Genomic DNA, 18,304 nt, shown 5'->3' with positions numbered 1-18,304 from the left:
TATCCCCCAAAAATGTGGCAGGCTTTCAAACCAATTTGTTCTCCCTCATGCCTTGTCAAAACAGATCAGCCGGGCTCTTTATGGAAAAGTGAAATACCACAAGGCCTGGGACCTAAAAAAAACTGTGGACATGAAACGTTTGTCTGGCTGTTCACCTCTGGTTAAACCTGAAGGTCTTCGAAGACCACCTTTTCTATAGGTTTTATATAGTCTCTGTGTGTGGTATCCTTTGTACCAAGAAATAACAACAACAACTATAACAAAACAAACACAAACATAGAAGGTAAGGAGAGCTGTCAGCATGACTAGGATCACCATCGATTTCTTAAACTCTGTAGCCTGAGGCAAAGAAATTCCTCTTTTGCTGTAAATTTCAAGAAAAATTTTATGTCATGTCAGGAGCTCAAATTTTTTACAGTTAACTTTTCTTTTATAAAATGGTCCTATTTCACTAGCTTAAAAGATAATAAATTGTGGCAAAGATACAGTTTATTTTATAGTTCATGCGCAAAGTTCTTTTGAACTGCTTGCAGTAGAATAGCAGATATGAATAATTGCGCATTAATGTGAAAAAAACGATTTTTTAGATAAAAGTTCCTAGTTGTAGGTGAACCTTGGTGACTGCACGCGAGAGAACTAAATGACGGCATACACACAAGGAATAGTTTGGTATCTTAACTGATGCGGCTGTGCCTCTGTGATCTTAATCAGGCAATAATCCTAGCTTTAAATATTTGGTCTGCCTGTGTCTTAAAGGACTCAGGTGCTGCTCTCCCACAGTGACTTAGAGCAGTCAACCAGCGTTTATCACTTGCATAATACTCCTGCATAAAAATAAAACCCACTGCACAGCGTTGAAACCACACAAAACTTTCAGAGTCACTGGCAATTTCAAATGGACATTTCACTTCGGGGTCGGCACAGCAGGATGCCGTTGCTCAGTTGCAAGAGTATCTAGTCGTTGAAGGAGCGATTGCATGTGTAACTTTTTATGTAACGGTCATGTATACTGATAAACCTTATCTGCGATGAATGCCTGCTGATAAGCAAAAATATTTTCATAACTATTCTTCCTCTGTTGATAAATAAACCGCATGAAAGTAGGCGTAAAAAAGTAGACAGACCACTTGATTTCTCCGGATACTTCTACAGAAGACCTAGTGTCCTGTTTTTGGTTATTTTCACTGAACACAATTGTCCTGATAACTGACAAAAGTTAGTCAAGCAAAGTATAAAAAACTGACAGTTTAAGAGTAGACAATCGGCCAATCCTCCCCTGGCTGCAAAATTATACATAAAACACATGAACTTATAGGGATTTGAACAAACATGCAAAGAAAATACAGAGAAATGAGTACCTTTTTTCTTTGGGTGATAGAGTAATCCTAACATGGATTTATTTGATAGTCTTACAACTTAGCTTTCACAGAACACTATGTTTGTTAGTGTTTGACGTTTTCAATTTGCAATTTATTTGTTTGACATTTTCAATTCTCTCTGAACATCTTTGCTTCAAAAACGAATTTATATTGCTACCCCTTGAAGCAAAAGAAATTTTTTTGAGCTGTATTGCATGAACAGTGTGGCTTTAGTTTCAATCACTTGAAATGAATCATTTTACTATGGCTATGAAAAGTTAGCTACATAGTACAAAACTTTTCAAATTTATGCAGCAAACTTTAAAGTTCTCACAAATAGTGGAAATTATGACCTTGGCTACAGTTTTCCTTCATGAAAAAATTCCACATTGACTCAGAATAGTGGCACATACAGAGCAAATCAAATCTTCAAGGTTTAAAGAACAAGCAGCACATATTTATTTCTGCATTTCCCCCATCACAGTTCACATTTCAAATTGCTTTACCCAAGAGTAGACGGCATATTGGCCGTTAGACTGTTGTCATACTAACACGGTAGTGGTTAATATGACATCTACAGCTGTAGCAAGGCTTGAAACCCACACAGTAATATATTGCAACAAGGATTGCTGGTGTTATAACTGTCAGAATGAGAGATTAAAAGTTTTTTACAGCGCCCAATTTCATTTAGAATTGTTTTATTTCGTTTCTTGACTAAATAGCTTTATGATAGTATCACCTGGTCCTGGCAGATGTAAAAGAGGCAGTCGTGGTTAATTGTGTTATTATCTCCGTAAAGTATATGAACCGCAGAAATTATGAACCCGTAGCCGTCAGAACCATATGGACGTATCACAGAATAGCAAGGTGTACAGTACGCTAACCTCAAGAGTGATATATCAAAGCTGACTGTGTAAATGCTTCACGTCCAGAAACGTACAATCTCTACTCTCCAAATGACACATATCATGACAGGCAAAAATCACATCACAAAAGTGACGAGTGATATTTTTAAGGGTGCTATATCACACGACTTTGAATGGGTTTTCTCAACAGCTGAATCGTCTGTTCAACAAGTCACAACAGGATTACTACATGGGTGTTCCTTGTTCTACAAACCGAGATTCTGACCATGATATGTCGAACTGCAGGTGATACACTGTTTTTAACGTTCAGTTTTGTAAAACTTATAAATCATAACAGATCACTTAAATAATCAAATCCAGATGTTTTCATAACTTCTTAGAATCACATACTTAGGGGAAAAAGGAAATCTCTTTTTGAGTAAAATTACCTCCAATTTTACAAACTGCTTCTGATAGATATTCAACAGAAGTTCAACCCTTTGAGTGCTGTAATTTTTCCAACTAAAATTTCAGTGCAACATTTTACCAATTTTTATGACTTTTTTGTAAATTTTTTATAATTATGGACCAAATAGACATCACATTTTATTAGCTACAGTTTTTTATCAAAAGTTTGGCAAAAATCTGAAAACAAATATATTTATATATATGGGGTATTTCATAAAGGCAACAAAAATTGATTTTGGCACTCAAAGGGTTTTAACATTACAGTATTAGAAGGGGAGCAACATTCTACCAAGGTAAACTCAAATTTTTTCTCACAACAAGAAAAGATGCAACGCTTTTGTTTGTTTTATGGTTTAAAAAAAAAGACCATAGGATCACTGTATTTTGGGTAATCTAGTGTTTGCATACAGCATATAAGATTTGTTCATGTTCATGATAAGGTGTGAGCTAGATAAAAATGTTTTTGTGGAGCACTCCACCGCTGTTTGTTTTTGAGTAAAAACGTCAAATCTTTTGCAAATAAGATAACTTTGGTTTTTAGGCTGCGATAACCCAGCTGCATTGAAACGAGAAGAGTCCATATTTTTTTCACAACTGAAAACATATAGTGGACAAAATATATGGTGGTTCATGGCAATTAGAGTTCTCAACCACATGTTGGTTTGCGTAAAACAGACCACGGGAATCGACAAAGGTTGCGTACACTCGACATACTACCTGACAACAGCAAACCAGAGCATGAATTTAGTGTAGAAAACACTTGTACGTGTTAAGATTAATGATTTATACTATGTGCGGGAGGTTCTAGCACTCTTGAAACCCAAATAATGACAGCTAGGTTATGGTTAGATAAACAAAACCACATGTGCTTCTCCATCGTCGTTTGCCGATATAGTAAACTAAGGACTCTCACAGCTTATAAATCCCCCCTTACAATAGAAGGGTAGGTAATACCTCTGTTGAAAGAGCATCATTTGGTTTACGACTACTCATGCACGTACACTCGACTTTGTTTTCATGTGTGCGCACACACGACATGCCCAGCACAGGCCTTTACGGCAAAATATTTAAGATACTTTCCTCGGGTAATTATTAAGGATGGCTGGGCATGAACAAATGAACTCAAAAATTGACATCTGCAATTCAGTGTTGGTTTTCTTGTTTTTTCTGTTTGTTTTGTGATTCAAGAATCTTCACATAAAAATTTACACTGCAGTCATAATCCTAATGGGTAAAGCTCCTCCCAACCCAAGCAATGTCATCAGACCATTACGCAGTTTACAGTCGACTTCCCATTCATTCACCTAATTTCTATCAGGCAAGTAGCCAGCTCCTGTACAACTGCAAGAAATTTACATCATCTTAGCCTGTGAGACAATCATGGAAGAGAAAAAGATAACCCTCACTTATATTTTAGAATGGAACGTCTAGATTTCTGAATAACTAAGCTCTGGATCACGGTATCCTGTTTTTTTGTAGCTTGAAACAATTTTTTGATGCAGTGAATAGATAAAATATGTGCATGCACAACTATAATTACACATATCTATTATACTATTCAAATTGAGTTTTAATAATCTTATTTACCTTGTGCCTCAATGTATCAAAAATTTCACCGAACTTGATTTTTAATATCCAACCCTATTCAATCTCCTGTCTGAGAGTGTTGTTGGAAACAAAATCACGTATAATACACGAAAATAAGCATTTAATGTTTTGGAATAGGGCTAGATCCAGGCTCTGCATTGAAGCGTCCTTTTATTACTTCTGGTTCGGTGCTTGGGATAAAAACTAGAAATTGACTACAATTGTTTTCCTGTCTGAGTTGACATCCAAACGGCGGAGTGCAAATGACAGTCAGGTTATGAATAAGCCAATCACACACTAAGCGTCTTAACCCGGGTTGCTGCTGGCTGCTGGTAAATTTACAAATCGTTCCGCTGTTTTTTAGCAGTCCGCCTCAGATTATGTGTTCAGATCTGCTCAGATTATTAGAAAATACACCGACTTCAGTATATGGGAAATTTTCAGGAATAAGCATCTATCCCCCGAAAACATTTTGAAAGTAAACTGAATATGGAAAGTATGTTGATGACTTTTGGAAACAGCTTCTACTTTAACACTGAAGGAATCAATCACAAACCATTACCGAAGATGTTTAATATCTAATATTGAGGTATAGGACACTCTTGATAAATCTACGCAATATTGAATGACAGTAAAATGATAGAAAACCAGTTTACAGTTTGAACTCAGGCCATTAAACAAAAAAAAAGTGAGACAGACTCATCACTGCTCGGTGGTGAAAATTAACCACAACTCATACAGACAATTCCTCAAGGGAGCGTTTTGCACTTAGTGTACTTTTACATTTCAGTTTGTTGACAATATGTGAATTTATTCAAACTAAAAGCTATATGTGCGTTCAACATTCAGAGAACGCCCTTCAGTATTTCAATTAGCTGGGACATTGTTGGTAACCTGTTTGCACATGGGTGGCAAAATAAGTCCCGAAAAATACAATTTATAGCTGACAAGGGAAACAAAAACGCAACAAACGCTCAGACATGTTGGGAAAGCCTCTTTGCTGAGACAAAACTCAACTTGATGAGGTTATTCCTTTGCTACCTTCACAGAGAACAATCAGTCGCATCTATGTACGGGAGATTTTGTATCATTACCCTAGTTTTACAACCAATATGTCACCTAAATCCACATCAAACAAACCTTTCCTTTCAACCCATGAGATCTCCGCCTCTCCAAAATGACACACAAAAATATTTTAACATTACTGCTTTTATTCCATACCTGAGTTGCCACAGGAAAATCAGCCAAAGTTATCTCAAACCACGCATGATGATCACTTAAAACTAAAAAAAATCACAACTATAATTTCTAAAAAGTCCACTAAACGAAACCAACCCTGCATGAGGCTCAAAGGATTACTGCAACAAAGGCACCTCCCAACACCACCATGTGACAGAATTAAATATATTACCTTTCCCCTGAACTAAAATGGCTTTTTTTTCAAATATTTGTTTGGAATTGGGTTCTGATGGCGAGGCATTGGGAGTAAAATCATATCTGGTGAAGAAAGCTTTTATCACCGACTGATATTCTTGACTGCCACATCTTTCACTGGCAATTACTCGGCACAACATTGATCAGGCCTGTGACAATAAGCCAAACACCTAGGAGACAATGTTGCACCCAGTAAAAGGCACAGAAAAGAAAATAATTACAGAACTGTCAAAACATGGCCACTATAGGTGCCACCCGCTACTTCTGATTTCAACACAATTATGACTGTTTGAATTGTAAGAAACTCATGCCCATATCGGGGCAAAAATAACAGTCCCTGTATTCACCAACTGTTTATTTTATTGGCCTAAATTGTGTTTTTTAGTGATATTTATGCACCGATATTGACATTTTCTGAAAATATTTGTCTAGGTGATCAATATGACATGCACAAACCATGACACACTGATTCGTTTATTCATAAAATGCGACAGCGTTTTTTTTCCCGATAACACCGATCTGGTCATCATTTTGATCACAGCAGCTGCTGAACAGTGTAGAAAGCCAGTAAGCTGATTTTCCAATTATACCCGACAGGTGTGAGTTTTGACGAGTTATGATTGACAAGCCACAATAAATTGAAAAAACTCCACCAAAAGACACGATACTTTCTTCCTTTAGTATTTTCAAAAAGCAGGGCAAACTAGTTTCATGTGCAGATAAATCCTGCACACCGAAGCCATTTTGTCATGAGAATGAACGATGTCTCTGCACTAAAACTTCGGTAAAATCTTAGATATCAACTGTCCTTGATTGAAAAGATTTATCAAATCTGCCTTGCCAAAACATCTTGTGGGCCCTAAGCAGATGCCGAAAATTGAAAGCAAGTGAATGAAATGCGGGCACAGAGGTTGAACTTTTGGTGAACACTGTATGCTCTATGGGCTTTGGTGACCATACTATCTCAACGGCAAAGGGTTGAGAAGCCAGTGGACAAATTTGGGTTTTGTACTAGGCTTTCTGGTCCACTGATTTGTGAGAATAACGGCAGAGACGCACAAAGGAGAAACGTGAGAGAAAGGATTCCATGAGACGGAAATTTACTGTCAGTAACACACCTCTGAAACTTCTGAATGTGCATCGGGTGAAAGGCCTGCAAATCATGCGGTGTTTCACCCGCTCTGATCGGTTGGCGTTGTTGTTCGTTGCCACTGCTGCCATGACGGGCGCGAGGGCAAAGAGCTTGTGGTTTACTGGATCACAAGATTATTAATTTTGTTACAGTTTACGGATGTCATTTCGGTTGTGAAAGCATCAGACAACAAATTACAAGTCACCGGAGTTATAATATCTCTAATTAAAAGTGGTTAACATGAGTAATATGGGGAGCAGTTTAAACAAGCTATGAGATGACACTATCTGCCACAAAACACACCATGAAATTCAGTGTGTCACATTGTATCCATGTGTTGTAGTTATAATATCACATGTGATATTTACTGGTGCTTTGGAAAGCACCATGCTGAGAATCCAGGTCTGTCGTTTCAAAAGCTGGGGTAGTATTTTATTAATTAACATCAGGAACTACCCAGCTCGGCTCTTTCTTCGGCCGACTAAAACTCTCTTTAACAAGATAGCTTTAAATGGGACTCTGTGTACCGTATCACAAACAACCAAAACAGTTTTTGTTGGCCGATTTAAGCTATGTTCCTGTGGTGACAATAGAAAGTGGCAGATTGAATGGATTTGTTGGCGCTGGCAAGATGCACTGAATAGTTTGAAAACACTTTTGTTCTTAGAGGAGGACAACCAAACAAACAGGGGGGCATTCACAACTATAGGCCAGTCGACATGCTAAACTACTCAAGCATTCCCATAGCACCGTTTACATTCCCGCTGTACAACTGGATACTTTTCCTTGGTTTCACGAGGGATTTCAGACACAACTGGAATATTATGGATGAAACAGAGACATTAACAACGAGAATTTCTGTCAGCAAAGCCTCTTGTGTAGTCTGCTAGCGTGACTAGAATTATGTGAAGGCAGGAAAAAAATTATACTTGCTCTCAGTGAGACAAAAAACAAGCCAAGTGGAAGGAAAGGCCATCACTAAGAAAGCAAATACAATCATGCAGGGACGAAACCATTAAAATCCTAAAAATGTTAATTCCTGAAGAAAATCCAAATTTCTAACTACAACACAAATGGCAGACTACAGCCAGCATGATGGGAACACTGCCTTTAAAGATTGCCGCTAAAATGTTTATTTTTAAAATTAGAAAACACAGTGGAAGGCTTTAATTTAATATTTTAGGAAATATTTTGACTTAATGGCATTAAGACCTTGACTTGAAATACAATTATACATTACTACAATACTATGAATGATTGATATTAATGTAATAACTCAGTATTGAGACACCTCAGTGTGAACAAGAAATCAAATCCTAATCAAACTAATTTCTACCGATAAAATCAAATAATTTCGGTGCAAATCATTTTCTTAATTATAAAATTTTTCACCAGCGGGCAAAACTGAAAATAAAGCACAAATCATGATTGGTAAATTTAAAAGTGTAACATCAAATTGTGCATGTCAAAATGTCATCCATGAATGAGATTCCGACAAAAGCATGTCTACAGAGAAGCATATGCTATAGTATCAATAGACTGCACTTCCTCGTATTTTTGGATAAACTTCTTAGAAACAAAATTGCTGGTCTCCCAGGGGTATTTAGTTTAATAGTTATCTCCACAAATATTGAAAGTGAAACAATATGTGTCCACATATCTAATCAGTGTTATTAGAGAGGTTATAAAATACTAGCCGACTTGTCTACATGTGTTAAGTACCAAGCTCTGTGAACTGCAATCGTTCTCTGGGGGGTAGGGGACATGTCTAGCCCCTAATAGCAACAAAAACAAACATCGGAAACACGACCCTGTGGAACAACTTAGGTAAACTGTACGACGCTGCCGGAGCTGTCCATCCAATCGGCCGTTTTCACCCCGTTGTTTTTTTTTCGCTCGTTGTTATTTCAAACCCGAGATTATTTTCGCGGCCTTGTAGTTTCTACGGCACTGTTCGCGCATGGTTTGTGTTCTGTATTCTGGTTGTGACAATAAAAACAATAGGAACACCGTGCCCGCCCCGGTCGTAAACTTTAGTGCTTGGCCCGAAGTTCGGTGTTTTCTGTGGGGCTTTTTAAACTTCACACCTTAGAAGCGGCTGTGTCAACGTAACAATGCCGCGGTTTCTCCTCTCGTCAATTGTTTGTGGATCTCTTACTTAGCATCGGTACACCTCCTTGCCGTGAAAGAGGAAAATAGCTGGCAAAGAAAACTCGGCTACTTACTTTTCGTAATCTGTTTTGCAGTACAGCTTTCGGTCTTTGAAATAACAGGAACGGGAGAGCGGAGATTGACATATACTACACTGTAGACATTGTTCGTGCCAAGAATTGTCCATGACTCGCATGAGAAAACGATCCTCTATCGTTTGCTGACATCCAGCGCACACCTCCTTGCAAGTTTTGCCGTTTTTCTTCCTACCGTTGTCTCCTGTTCGGGAAAAAAATCACATATTATGATGAAAGAGTGCGAAAATAGAAATAAAATTACAAAAAAAATATTGCAAAATTGAAAATGTGTCATATCGTCCTCTGAAGTATGAATTTCAACTTACAACGGCTACTGTACGGGGAACCGTACGACAAAACTCCAGAATCAGTACAATACTAACTACGGAATATTGGAAATTTCAAAACTCGCGTGTATGCAGACTCGCAGTGGGAACTGTATTTTATTTTACTTTTGAAACACGGAAATAAGTAAAAATTATCGTTCTCTGACACATAAGTTGGATTAAGCTAAATTGTTTAAGATTTCTATGAAAATTGTTTGAACAAAGTCTTGCAGGATATAAGCATATGAGTGAATATTGATTTATGTCGGCGAGCGACCATGGCAAAGCGCCGGTAGGTATCATTTGCAGGGGCTGTGGATAAAAGTCTACCTTTGCTAGGAAAGGCGTGTACATATATTTTCCCTTTTGGCATGAGGATGCGTCAAACAACATGTCTGAGTGGGAAAAAGTTTTCTGATCAAGAGCGGAATATCTCGTCGCGTCAGTCTCGGAAAGCACTCTCAGCAATGTCATGTCATTTATTGCCTTTGAAAACGTAAATTTAATCATATCACGGTATAACCAGGATTTTTTTGTTTCATTCGATTGAATTGAAATATATGTCGAAGGTACATCAGCTTACCAAGGTTGACGGACGCCTGTATGTAGCTTCCATTCACTTGAGTTTTCGTTTCTTCCATTTTTAACGCCATGTCGGCCGACGCCGTAGGATAATCGCTAACGGATTTGGCCCTAGTGGTCGTGGTATCCTGCAAACGAATATTGGAAACATGGAAAACAACATCAACTTCGATGGGAAATATCAGTGCACAGGCCATGGTAAAATCGAAGCGCGTTAGAAAATTTGCTTAACCTTCGAAAAATACTGTTGCTGACATATGCCGAAACCATAGGTCCGTGTCTGTCAAAATTGTCCCCAGCGTAAAATATTAGATCTCGCGCGAATAAACAAAGCCATGCATTTACCTGACAGAACGGCATGAAGTCTAACGGCGTTGACCGAGCAGGTACGTGTCCCTGGTAAAATATCTCGAGGGATTGTCCCGGTGTCGTGCGTTGGTGTAGCGGTGAGCGTGCACCGTATGCCGCGATGTATCCACTTTGCAAGTCGTACCTGGTATTTTTTTTCTTTCTTTTTTTTCAGTTTCTTATTTTTTTTGCACAAACTCGGCTGTCCGTCGGACACCTGCCCCTATAGTAGTACTTAAGTATATCAGTCCAACACGACAACAATCCAAACACGGTATAATAGGTAGTGAGTAAATCGGCTTTATATATTCAGCGGTTTCGGGCAAGTTACAGTGTCGCTGGGCTGGTATTGACTCAAATTCCTCAAAGTATGGGTACTGTGCCAGACGCACGTTAGATGAACAACGTGAAAGTTACCGCTATACCATGTTAACAATTCCACTATGAATGGATAGGTACCTTCAGACTCTTCACATCAAACACTTTGCAAATAGTATTCCGCGCTTGTGATGGCAACCTCGCATTCCAATATTGCAAACTGTATAAACAATAAACATCACTCTTGATAACGAGACTGTTTTGTTTTCTATTAATTTAGTTGCGTCAGAGAGAATATGTCATCCCGGGAAAATGTGAAAAGTAGAACTACCTTCCGTGGTGGAAGGATATGATAATGGTGGTGAAGAGATACGACAGCTACTACAGCGTTCCGAGATTTGTTTAGCTATAAAAGGGGCGGGACGTATCACTGTTGCGTGCTAAGACAAACTTGGCAAGACGAATTTTTCTGGTCCCTATAAAACAATTAGTTCCCGGGCCACAAAATTTATTGCAAAGCAAACGGTGTGATTATCTTGCGCGTGAAGCAGGTTCGCTAAGGGTTCTGCAAGCGCCGGTGGGTCGTGCGAGAACACAGCTGAAGCCGTGATAAATGCCTGCTACATTTGCAGGTTTACCCAAAAGGTCACGGGTCAAAATTGTCAGCTCTTTGTTGACCAATGGGTATACAAGCTAACGTGATTACGGCCACTCAATTGCCGAAGCTACCGAAGTTTGGAGCGTAATCTTCTCTTCGGAAATTGTCAGCTGGTTCCACCGTACAAAGCAGATCCAATGTCCGTAGCGAACCTGGCTCCATTTGTTATACAGTCTTTCCATTGCTCGTCTGTATAAATCATGTATGGCCAAATGATCCTATTAAAACTCTTATGGCTTCTTTCCATTGACGTTAGTTAGATGTTTTTATTTTCAGTTGACTGGCATACAACCCAAAGCAAACAAACAAAACTAACTTAAATAAACACAGGTAAAAATACGAGCCACTCACACAGTTAACTTTGCTAACAATTTAAGTGGTACCTGTCCAAACTGGTGGGCCGATGCGTCGCGTTGTGCGCATATCTTCCGGTTCTATTCAATTACATTCGTTTCCTCAGAGTCGGAAGTTATTATATATCAGAAGTTCGGCGAAACATTTGTCTTAAATTTTGAACCGCGATTGGTATTGTCGTCCGAATGGCGGAGCTTGTCGGCTTGGGCTGCACAGTTGACGGAGAGTGAATAAGAAACGTGGTTAATAGCAGAAAGCAATATGAATGGTGCCGTGAAAGGCAAAATGTTTAATAGCGTTTGCCTGTCGAATTCGGTGTGTAACGCACAGCACTGTGCGCAATTGCATCTCGCGGTCAATTCTGCTGTCAAGTTAAATTTGAAGCGCACATAAAAGAAGTGAAAATGAGAATCAGGTTGACCTATATCAAATGTCGTTTTATCTTTGATACAAATAATATTAATAATTACTTGTGTCAGACAGTTGCACAATATTTGGGATAAATCTTTGAACAATCTCACGAACGTGGAAGTACGAAAATGTGACAAACACCGATCCGGGCAGGCAGGCGTGTTACCGAAGCAACGTGGAGGCTGGCGACCAAGACATGAAACTGCGCTTTTGTGCGTTTCCATGTGTGTTTGAGAATGTCCAAACGCAACATGAAAGAACACCGGCGTGTGAAGAATTAAGACTAGAAGGAGCAACATTGGTATGGTCGGCGAAAATCAAAACAATCGTCGCTTTAGGAGCTCACGGTGTTTGGGAAAAACTCGCCCGCTTCCATGTCAAGCGACACGATACGAGGGAAAACTGGCACGTGCGTCGGCGATCATCTATAAGCGAGGCTGAATTCGAACACAGCTATTACGGACCGGGGCTCGTAACTGTGACCGCTAAGCTCCCATGCAGAAATGGCTTGAGAGGGGTAATGCATGCCAAAGTAATGACTCACCAAAACGTGCGATTTTACAGGGTAAAATGCGAATTTTACTTGGTTACTTAAATATCAAGTAATAATATATTAAATTCGATTGCGCATATAAGTTGTGGTGAAACGGGCTCCATTGAACTTTTTTCGCGTACCCAATTTCTAGCGTAAAAAAATATTTGTGCCTCAATTGTCGGTCGCATTGACGCAGGCCTCAGAAACCATTTTTTCCGCACAATTTTTTTCTGAGAGTACATTTCACTCGATTTGACGATTTACGACCTCGCATTTTTTGTTGTCGTTTTTCACTGAGCACCACGGAAGCCTTTTTTCGGCAGCTGGTTGGCATAGTTACGGACGGGTAACTCTGCAAATACGCATTTTATCGTGACAGTATGTAACTTGCTACTCATCGCTGGGCTGTAAGACGAACTTCAAACATGAGACAACCTAATCATCTGTATCCAGATAACGGTCCAAGTCGCCGACACTCGGTAAACCTATCACTATACAAATAAATGTACGGGCGATTTGAAGGAAAACAAAAACGCGAAGGGAGGAAAAAAAGAATGCCGTAGATTTTGGGGAGTAAGCGGTGAGACAAGGAGATAGAATTATTGATTTGCGAAAACTGTAGTCAACTTAGTGTGAAATGTCTAGATCAAAAGTAGCTTTCACGTCTTCTCTTATCAAAATGTTCCCTATATTGATCTCCCGGGACTATCTTTGACTGGCAGTGAATTTATACCTGCTCCTTTGGTTCACGTTCGCGGTTCCAGGCATGCCTTCAAATATCCCTCTATCTTACAAAAACTATTACAGAAAAACAAAAAGCAAGTATTTAGACGCATCTTGCATAAATTCAGCACCTTGAAATTTTAAACGTGCGAGAAGCAACGACGTTAAATTTAAGACAAAATGGGCGTGCGCGTTGTCGACTTGGGACGAAAACGTTCATTTTTTGTTTAAAATAGTACCGCTATGGGTAATACCTGTTACATATTTCCCGCCATTAAAAGACATTCCGATGATTTTGTACATTTTGCTACAATCGTACGATTGTGTTCGGCTCTCGTACTGCCATTATTACAGAAGGGAACAAATCAATTACAGCGTTGCGAGAGATAACGCTCGAAAAGTTTGCCATTTCCAACTTTTTGATCAATTTGAGCGGACTTCAGGAACTGGGATGCCAACGTTTCCGCTTTCCTCCGCGTTTTCCTGCCGGGGGTGATTTTGTCTGGATTTCGTGTAATGGCGGCTTCCAGGCGTCTCTCCCCAAGACTGCACGAGAGGAAAGATAGGCTTGATAGCAGAGACGCTAAATTACCCCCGACACGAAAATGGGGACGAATTGAGCGTGAATTCTTGCTGCAAAGGAGGAGAGCGATTAAGAGGTATTATACCATTAACGAAGAGTATGGGGCGAAGAGATTTCCCCATTGACGAGTGTATCGGGGATCACCGAGGTGCGGATTTGCACGCTTTCTGACCGACTTAACGACTTTCTAAAAGTGGCGAATTTGCCAGAGTACAGAATATAGCGATGTACGTGTCATTGGATGGCATTTCGTGCGACCAATTCGTATAGACAGGGTAACAAAGGGCGAGGAAAGGGTAGTAATTATGTCGGGGAAAATTACAGGGGCGATATAAAGAGGTGTCGTTGAACGGGCACCAAAGAGAGAGACGGGCTGAATGAAATGTGAGACATTACGACATCGTGTAAACATTGATATGGATCGAGAGGGTTAGGTCTCCTCATCCAACCCGATCCCCCCCCCTCTCTGGACAAACGGGGAAAACTGTCGCTGATGTTGTGCAGGCATCCTCGCATCGAGGTGTTTTTACCTGCAGTTACATCGCTCGAACTTCCCATATGAGTTACGTGTGCCGGGTTGTTATGGTGAGGTGATGTTGAAACTGAAAGATCGGCGGCGCACTTTACCGGAGTTTGGGCTTCACCGATAGCTTATGTGACACGGGGACAGCGTGGTTAAAAGTCGACGTTCGACATAAAACTGGAAAATGAGCAACCAAGGACAGTGCGGTTCATATATTAAAACCTCGGGGAATGTCCTTAACGTTAAGGAGACATAGCAGATTGCAAAAATAGCGTTTAGGTGGGAGTGAATTTCACAAAAATATGGTTATGTGACTCGGAGTGTTTGTGTCGTCAAATTCTTGCGTATTTATCAAATCCGCTGACGTGACAGCAAAAATTAACCGGCCAATAAATTAAACCTTTAAGAACACGGCTGATGCAGGAAGTTTCTCGAGCATTTTAGTAGCATGGATTATGCACGAACGAGATTTTCAGAGAGTATCGAAGAAGTTCACGAATTCTGATGAAAGTTATATTTTACTTAATTTTCCCTAATATTTTTAAGAATAATTATTTACCTAAAGAAAGATGTACTTCGTTAACGTTGGCCGTAGTCTCTTAATATTTTTCCAAATTTGTTGACGTTTCGTGTAATATCACTTTTTAATAAAAAAAGTGCCTCATACACATCATGTGACACACGCGCAGTATTAATGTACCTTATTTTCGAGCCGAAGCCAGGGAAACGAAGCCTGGCGCCATAAAATATCGGCAACACGAGATCAGACTGGTAAAAATTTGTAATAATGTCCCAACTTTCGGTTAATTGTGGAGATGAAGTCTGCTCGTTGCCATGGAGAAAGTTCGGGCGCGGTATTTGTAACTATGGTACGTTGAGCTAATACCGTTCGAGAGAGAGCAGCGTCCCTGAACCCAGCGTGATCGGTACCCAGCCTGTTTATCCGTAGCTAGCTCCAACACATCGATCCCTCGAACGAACGGATACGCTGTATCTTATTTGAAAGTGAACACGCCACGCACTCAGAAGGGCGAGCGAAGTTAAGGGCAAGGAATACAAAAAAATTGTTTCTCATCCAAGACATTGTAAAAATGATGCGGTGATGCAGTTTTTTTCTCTCAATTTTTTTAATTCTTCAACCAACAAGACAGCGTAATAAAAACATGAAAACAACATAGGAATGCACGCAAAGATAAATGCACAGCAGTATTGCTTTAGTATTTTGTATGGCAACAGTTCTGAGGTTTGACTTTTAGTGCAGCAAAGCACAGTTTTAACAGTTTAATATAACAATGACATATGTGTACAGTTCTGAATGGAATGTTAGCGTCAGTTATTTTGTTTACAGTTCTGATTTATGAACACTGTGTTCTGCACTATCGTAGCTTTTTTGTGTTCATTTTTAAATTTTATTTCCTCAAGAGCAGAAAAAAAGGTTGACGCGGTGGGTCTGAATTGACGCGCGCGAGGATGAGAAACAAACTTTTTATATTTCTTGGCCAAAAACAAGTCTCCCTCATCGCACGCGAGACAAATCCATGGCAGATGTACACCTCAATGTAAAGGGCAACCTGGCCATTTGAAAGCGCGGGCGATGAAAAAAAACCCTCCAAAACGGGAAATAAACAGAAACTGTGAAGCAGAAAGAGAAGGCAAAGTCAATATACGTACAAACTCGACTGGATTTGTTTGGAGACCAAAGTCTTCATTTGCGTTTAATTTCCTATTCGTGCAACAAGATTTGGATCACTATTCGATATTTGTGAGGGGATAGGAAATGGGCGCCATCTTTTGATGTTGGGAGGGGGTTCTCAGACTTAGGATGTATAGAAGGAAGGGACAATAGCAAATTTGTTTGTAGAGATTTCCGATGTAACAAAAAAAAAAGATTTTTTTCCAGAGAAAGCCGCTGAGCAACGATGATACTTTTCAGACTTTCGGGAAATGTTTAGTTTGTGACTGCCAATTTTGGAGACCTGCTGGTCAACTCATATGTTATACACTCGAGAAAAAGCATTAAATAAAAGTTTGCCAAAATTCTCTAGAAAAATATGTAGATTCCTCCATGGTACAGAATAACAAAGATTACAGAAAGTTATGGTATGAGTAAATTTTTTCCAATATATGATCCTTTTTGGAAGTGAAACAGCAGCAAGTAAAAACTTTTTTCAAGTATTTGAAATTTTTGCAAGACCGACAAATTTCTTGGATTTAAGGTAGTATGTGCCTGGAAACTGAGTTGAATATTTGAGAGTCTGAATATCTGTGTGGAGGGCGCATTCTAACTTAATATACATAATGCAAAACAACACATGAATTACAGAAACTTTGATGTGATACAAGTAGTTATAACACATACAGGTGAAACAATAAACTTACATTGTCATTTTGTAATGTCTTTTAACAACGTTATATTAATATTAACAGTTGATATGATAATTCTGAGCAAGATTGATAAAAAGACATATTTTCAGAGAAGTTTGTAATTTGATGGATCAGTGAATAATGGGCACTGAACATTGAAATTTTGTCACTGCTGCTTTTGCTAATAACTAAGCTAATTAGACTTTCAACATACTAGTATTCAAAAATTAGTGAATGTATGGAATGGCACGATGTACTACCTCACTAGCATGTATCTTGCTTCCTGTTCCCTTGCTAGACTAACATCTATCTGAATGATACAATGTCACAGCAGATCTGTTCAAAACTGTAAACTGTCTGAAAGGTTGAATTCCACGTGTCGTGCACAGAAACCATCCCTGTTTTCTCAATTTTGCCATTCCTGTTCATAATAGTAAGGCCAATATTAACCATTGGTATTAAAAGAGCCTTTAAAATGTTATAAACAGACAGAGAACAGATAAAGATGGAGGCCTCCCCATCCAATGCGGTGTTGTGGTCCAACCTAACACCATTAGAAATAAATGGATGAATACATTTCTGGCTGTGATAGGGTCCAATATGAAATATTCCCAGAAATGGCAATGAAATGATACTTTTACCTAGTCGCAGTGTGAAATATGGAAAGATCACTTCCAGACAGAGTTTGTAATTTCGGTACATTCAGAGTGATTCACAGAATTTTCCTCTATCCATGTAATTTTGCCATATCTCTGGCAATTATAAACTCCAAGTGCAATCAGCTGTGACTGGTTCAATTTTATTTATTCCAATGTGATAGCTCATTACATCAGGACCATTACCTGACGTAAAACATTGGTGAAGAGTGGATACAACAAATATCACACGAACATTTTTCTGTGAAAATGGATACTGATAATCATGAAGTTAAAAATTTCCGACATTTCAAAAAATGAACGTATAAAATTGTTTCACACTTGCACACGTTTTTGTGAACACTCTGGGTGACTTTCCTTTTCTCATCAAAATAAACAATGAAAATACAAATAGAATTATATGACAAAGAAGAAAGAAAGGAAAAAGGAAAGACAGAAAAGCGTCAAGTCTTGATTCATATGTATTTGTAAATGGTTATCAACTCTACATTACAAACTTTGCTTTATTTTGATGAGGATAGCTTTTGATGACATGGAAATAGTGATGAAGAACATTGATTTTACGATCAAGAAGAAAAACAACCTCCATGTTACTTTAACACACAAGAAGATAACACTACCTTATATTTCCTACCATTCAGTATTTGTCTAACTAACCAAAACACCAAAACAACTAGTCTATTTCAAACAGCATTTCAAATTATATGTACATTTATACAAAAGTACAGTGAGCCAATACTGAAGATCCTTTACACTTCGGAAAGGTAATGTACTCTACATATCAGAGAATAAAAGGCTGAACAGACCCCACTGATTTGTAAATCTTTCATCCGGTACATTCTTGAAGTCTGATTTTTTTTTGCATTTCTTG

The 18,304-nt window shown here is 38.9% G+C and overlaps 1 protein-coding gene across 1 annotated transcript in view; it reads right to left on the bottom strand.

The window, feature by feature from the left end:
* LOC139152449 (LIM homeobox transcription factor 1-beta-like) overlaps nucleotides 1-10,774 on the bottom strand; it is an 87,326-nt gene extending 76,552 nt beyond the window's left edge. The window contains exons 1-3 of the mRNA XM_070725563.1: nucleotides 10,306-10,774; nucleotides 9,962-10,088; nucleotides 9,050-9,254 (exon numbers count right to left, since the gene is read on the bottom strand). Of these exons, the coding sequence (XP_070581664.1) occupies nucleotides 9,050-9,254; nucleotides 9,962-10,088; nucleotides 10,306-10,320 (347 nt within the window). The 5' untranslated portion in view covers nucleotides 10,321-10,774. The remainder of the gene's footprint in view (nucleotides 1-9,049; nucleotides 9,255-9,961; nucleotides 10,089-10,305) is intronic.
* Between the last annotated feature and the right edge of the window lie 7,530 nt (nucleotides 10,775-18,304).

This window comes from Ptychodera flava, chromosome 16 (genome assembly GCF_041260155.1).
Source record: "Ptychodera flava strain L36383 chromosome 16, AS_Pfla_20210202, whole genome shotgun sequence".
Classification (NCBI taxonomy): domain Eukaryota; kingdom Metazoa; phylum Hemichordata; class Enteropneusta; family Ptychoderidae; genus Ptychodera; species Ptychodera flava.
Note: the sequence above shows the minus strand (reverse complement) of the source record. Positions and strands in the feature narration are given on the sequence as shown.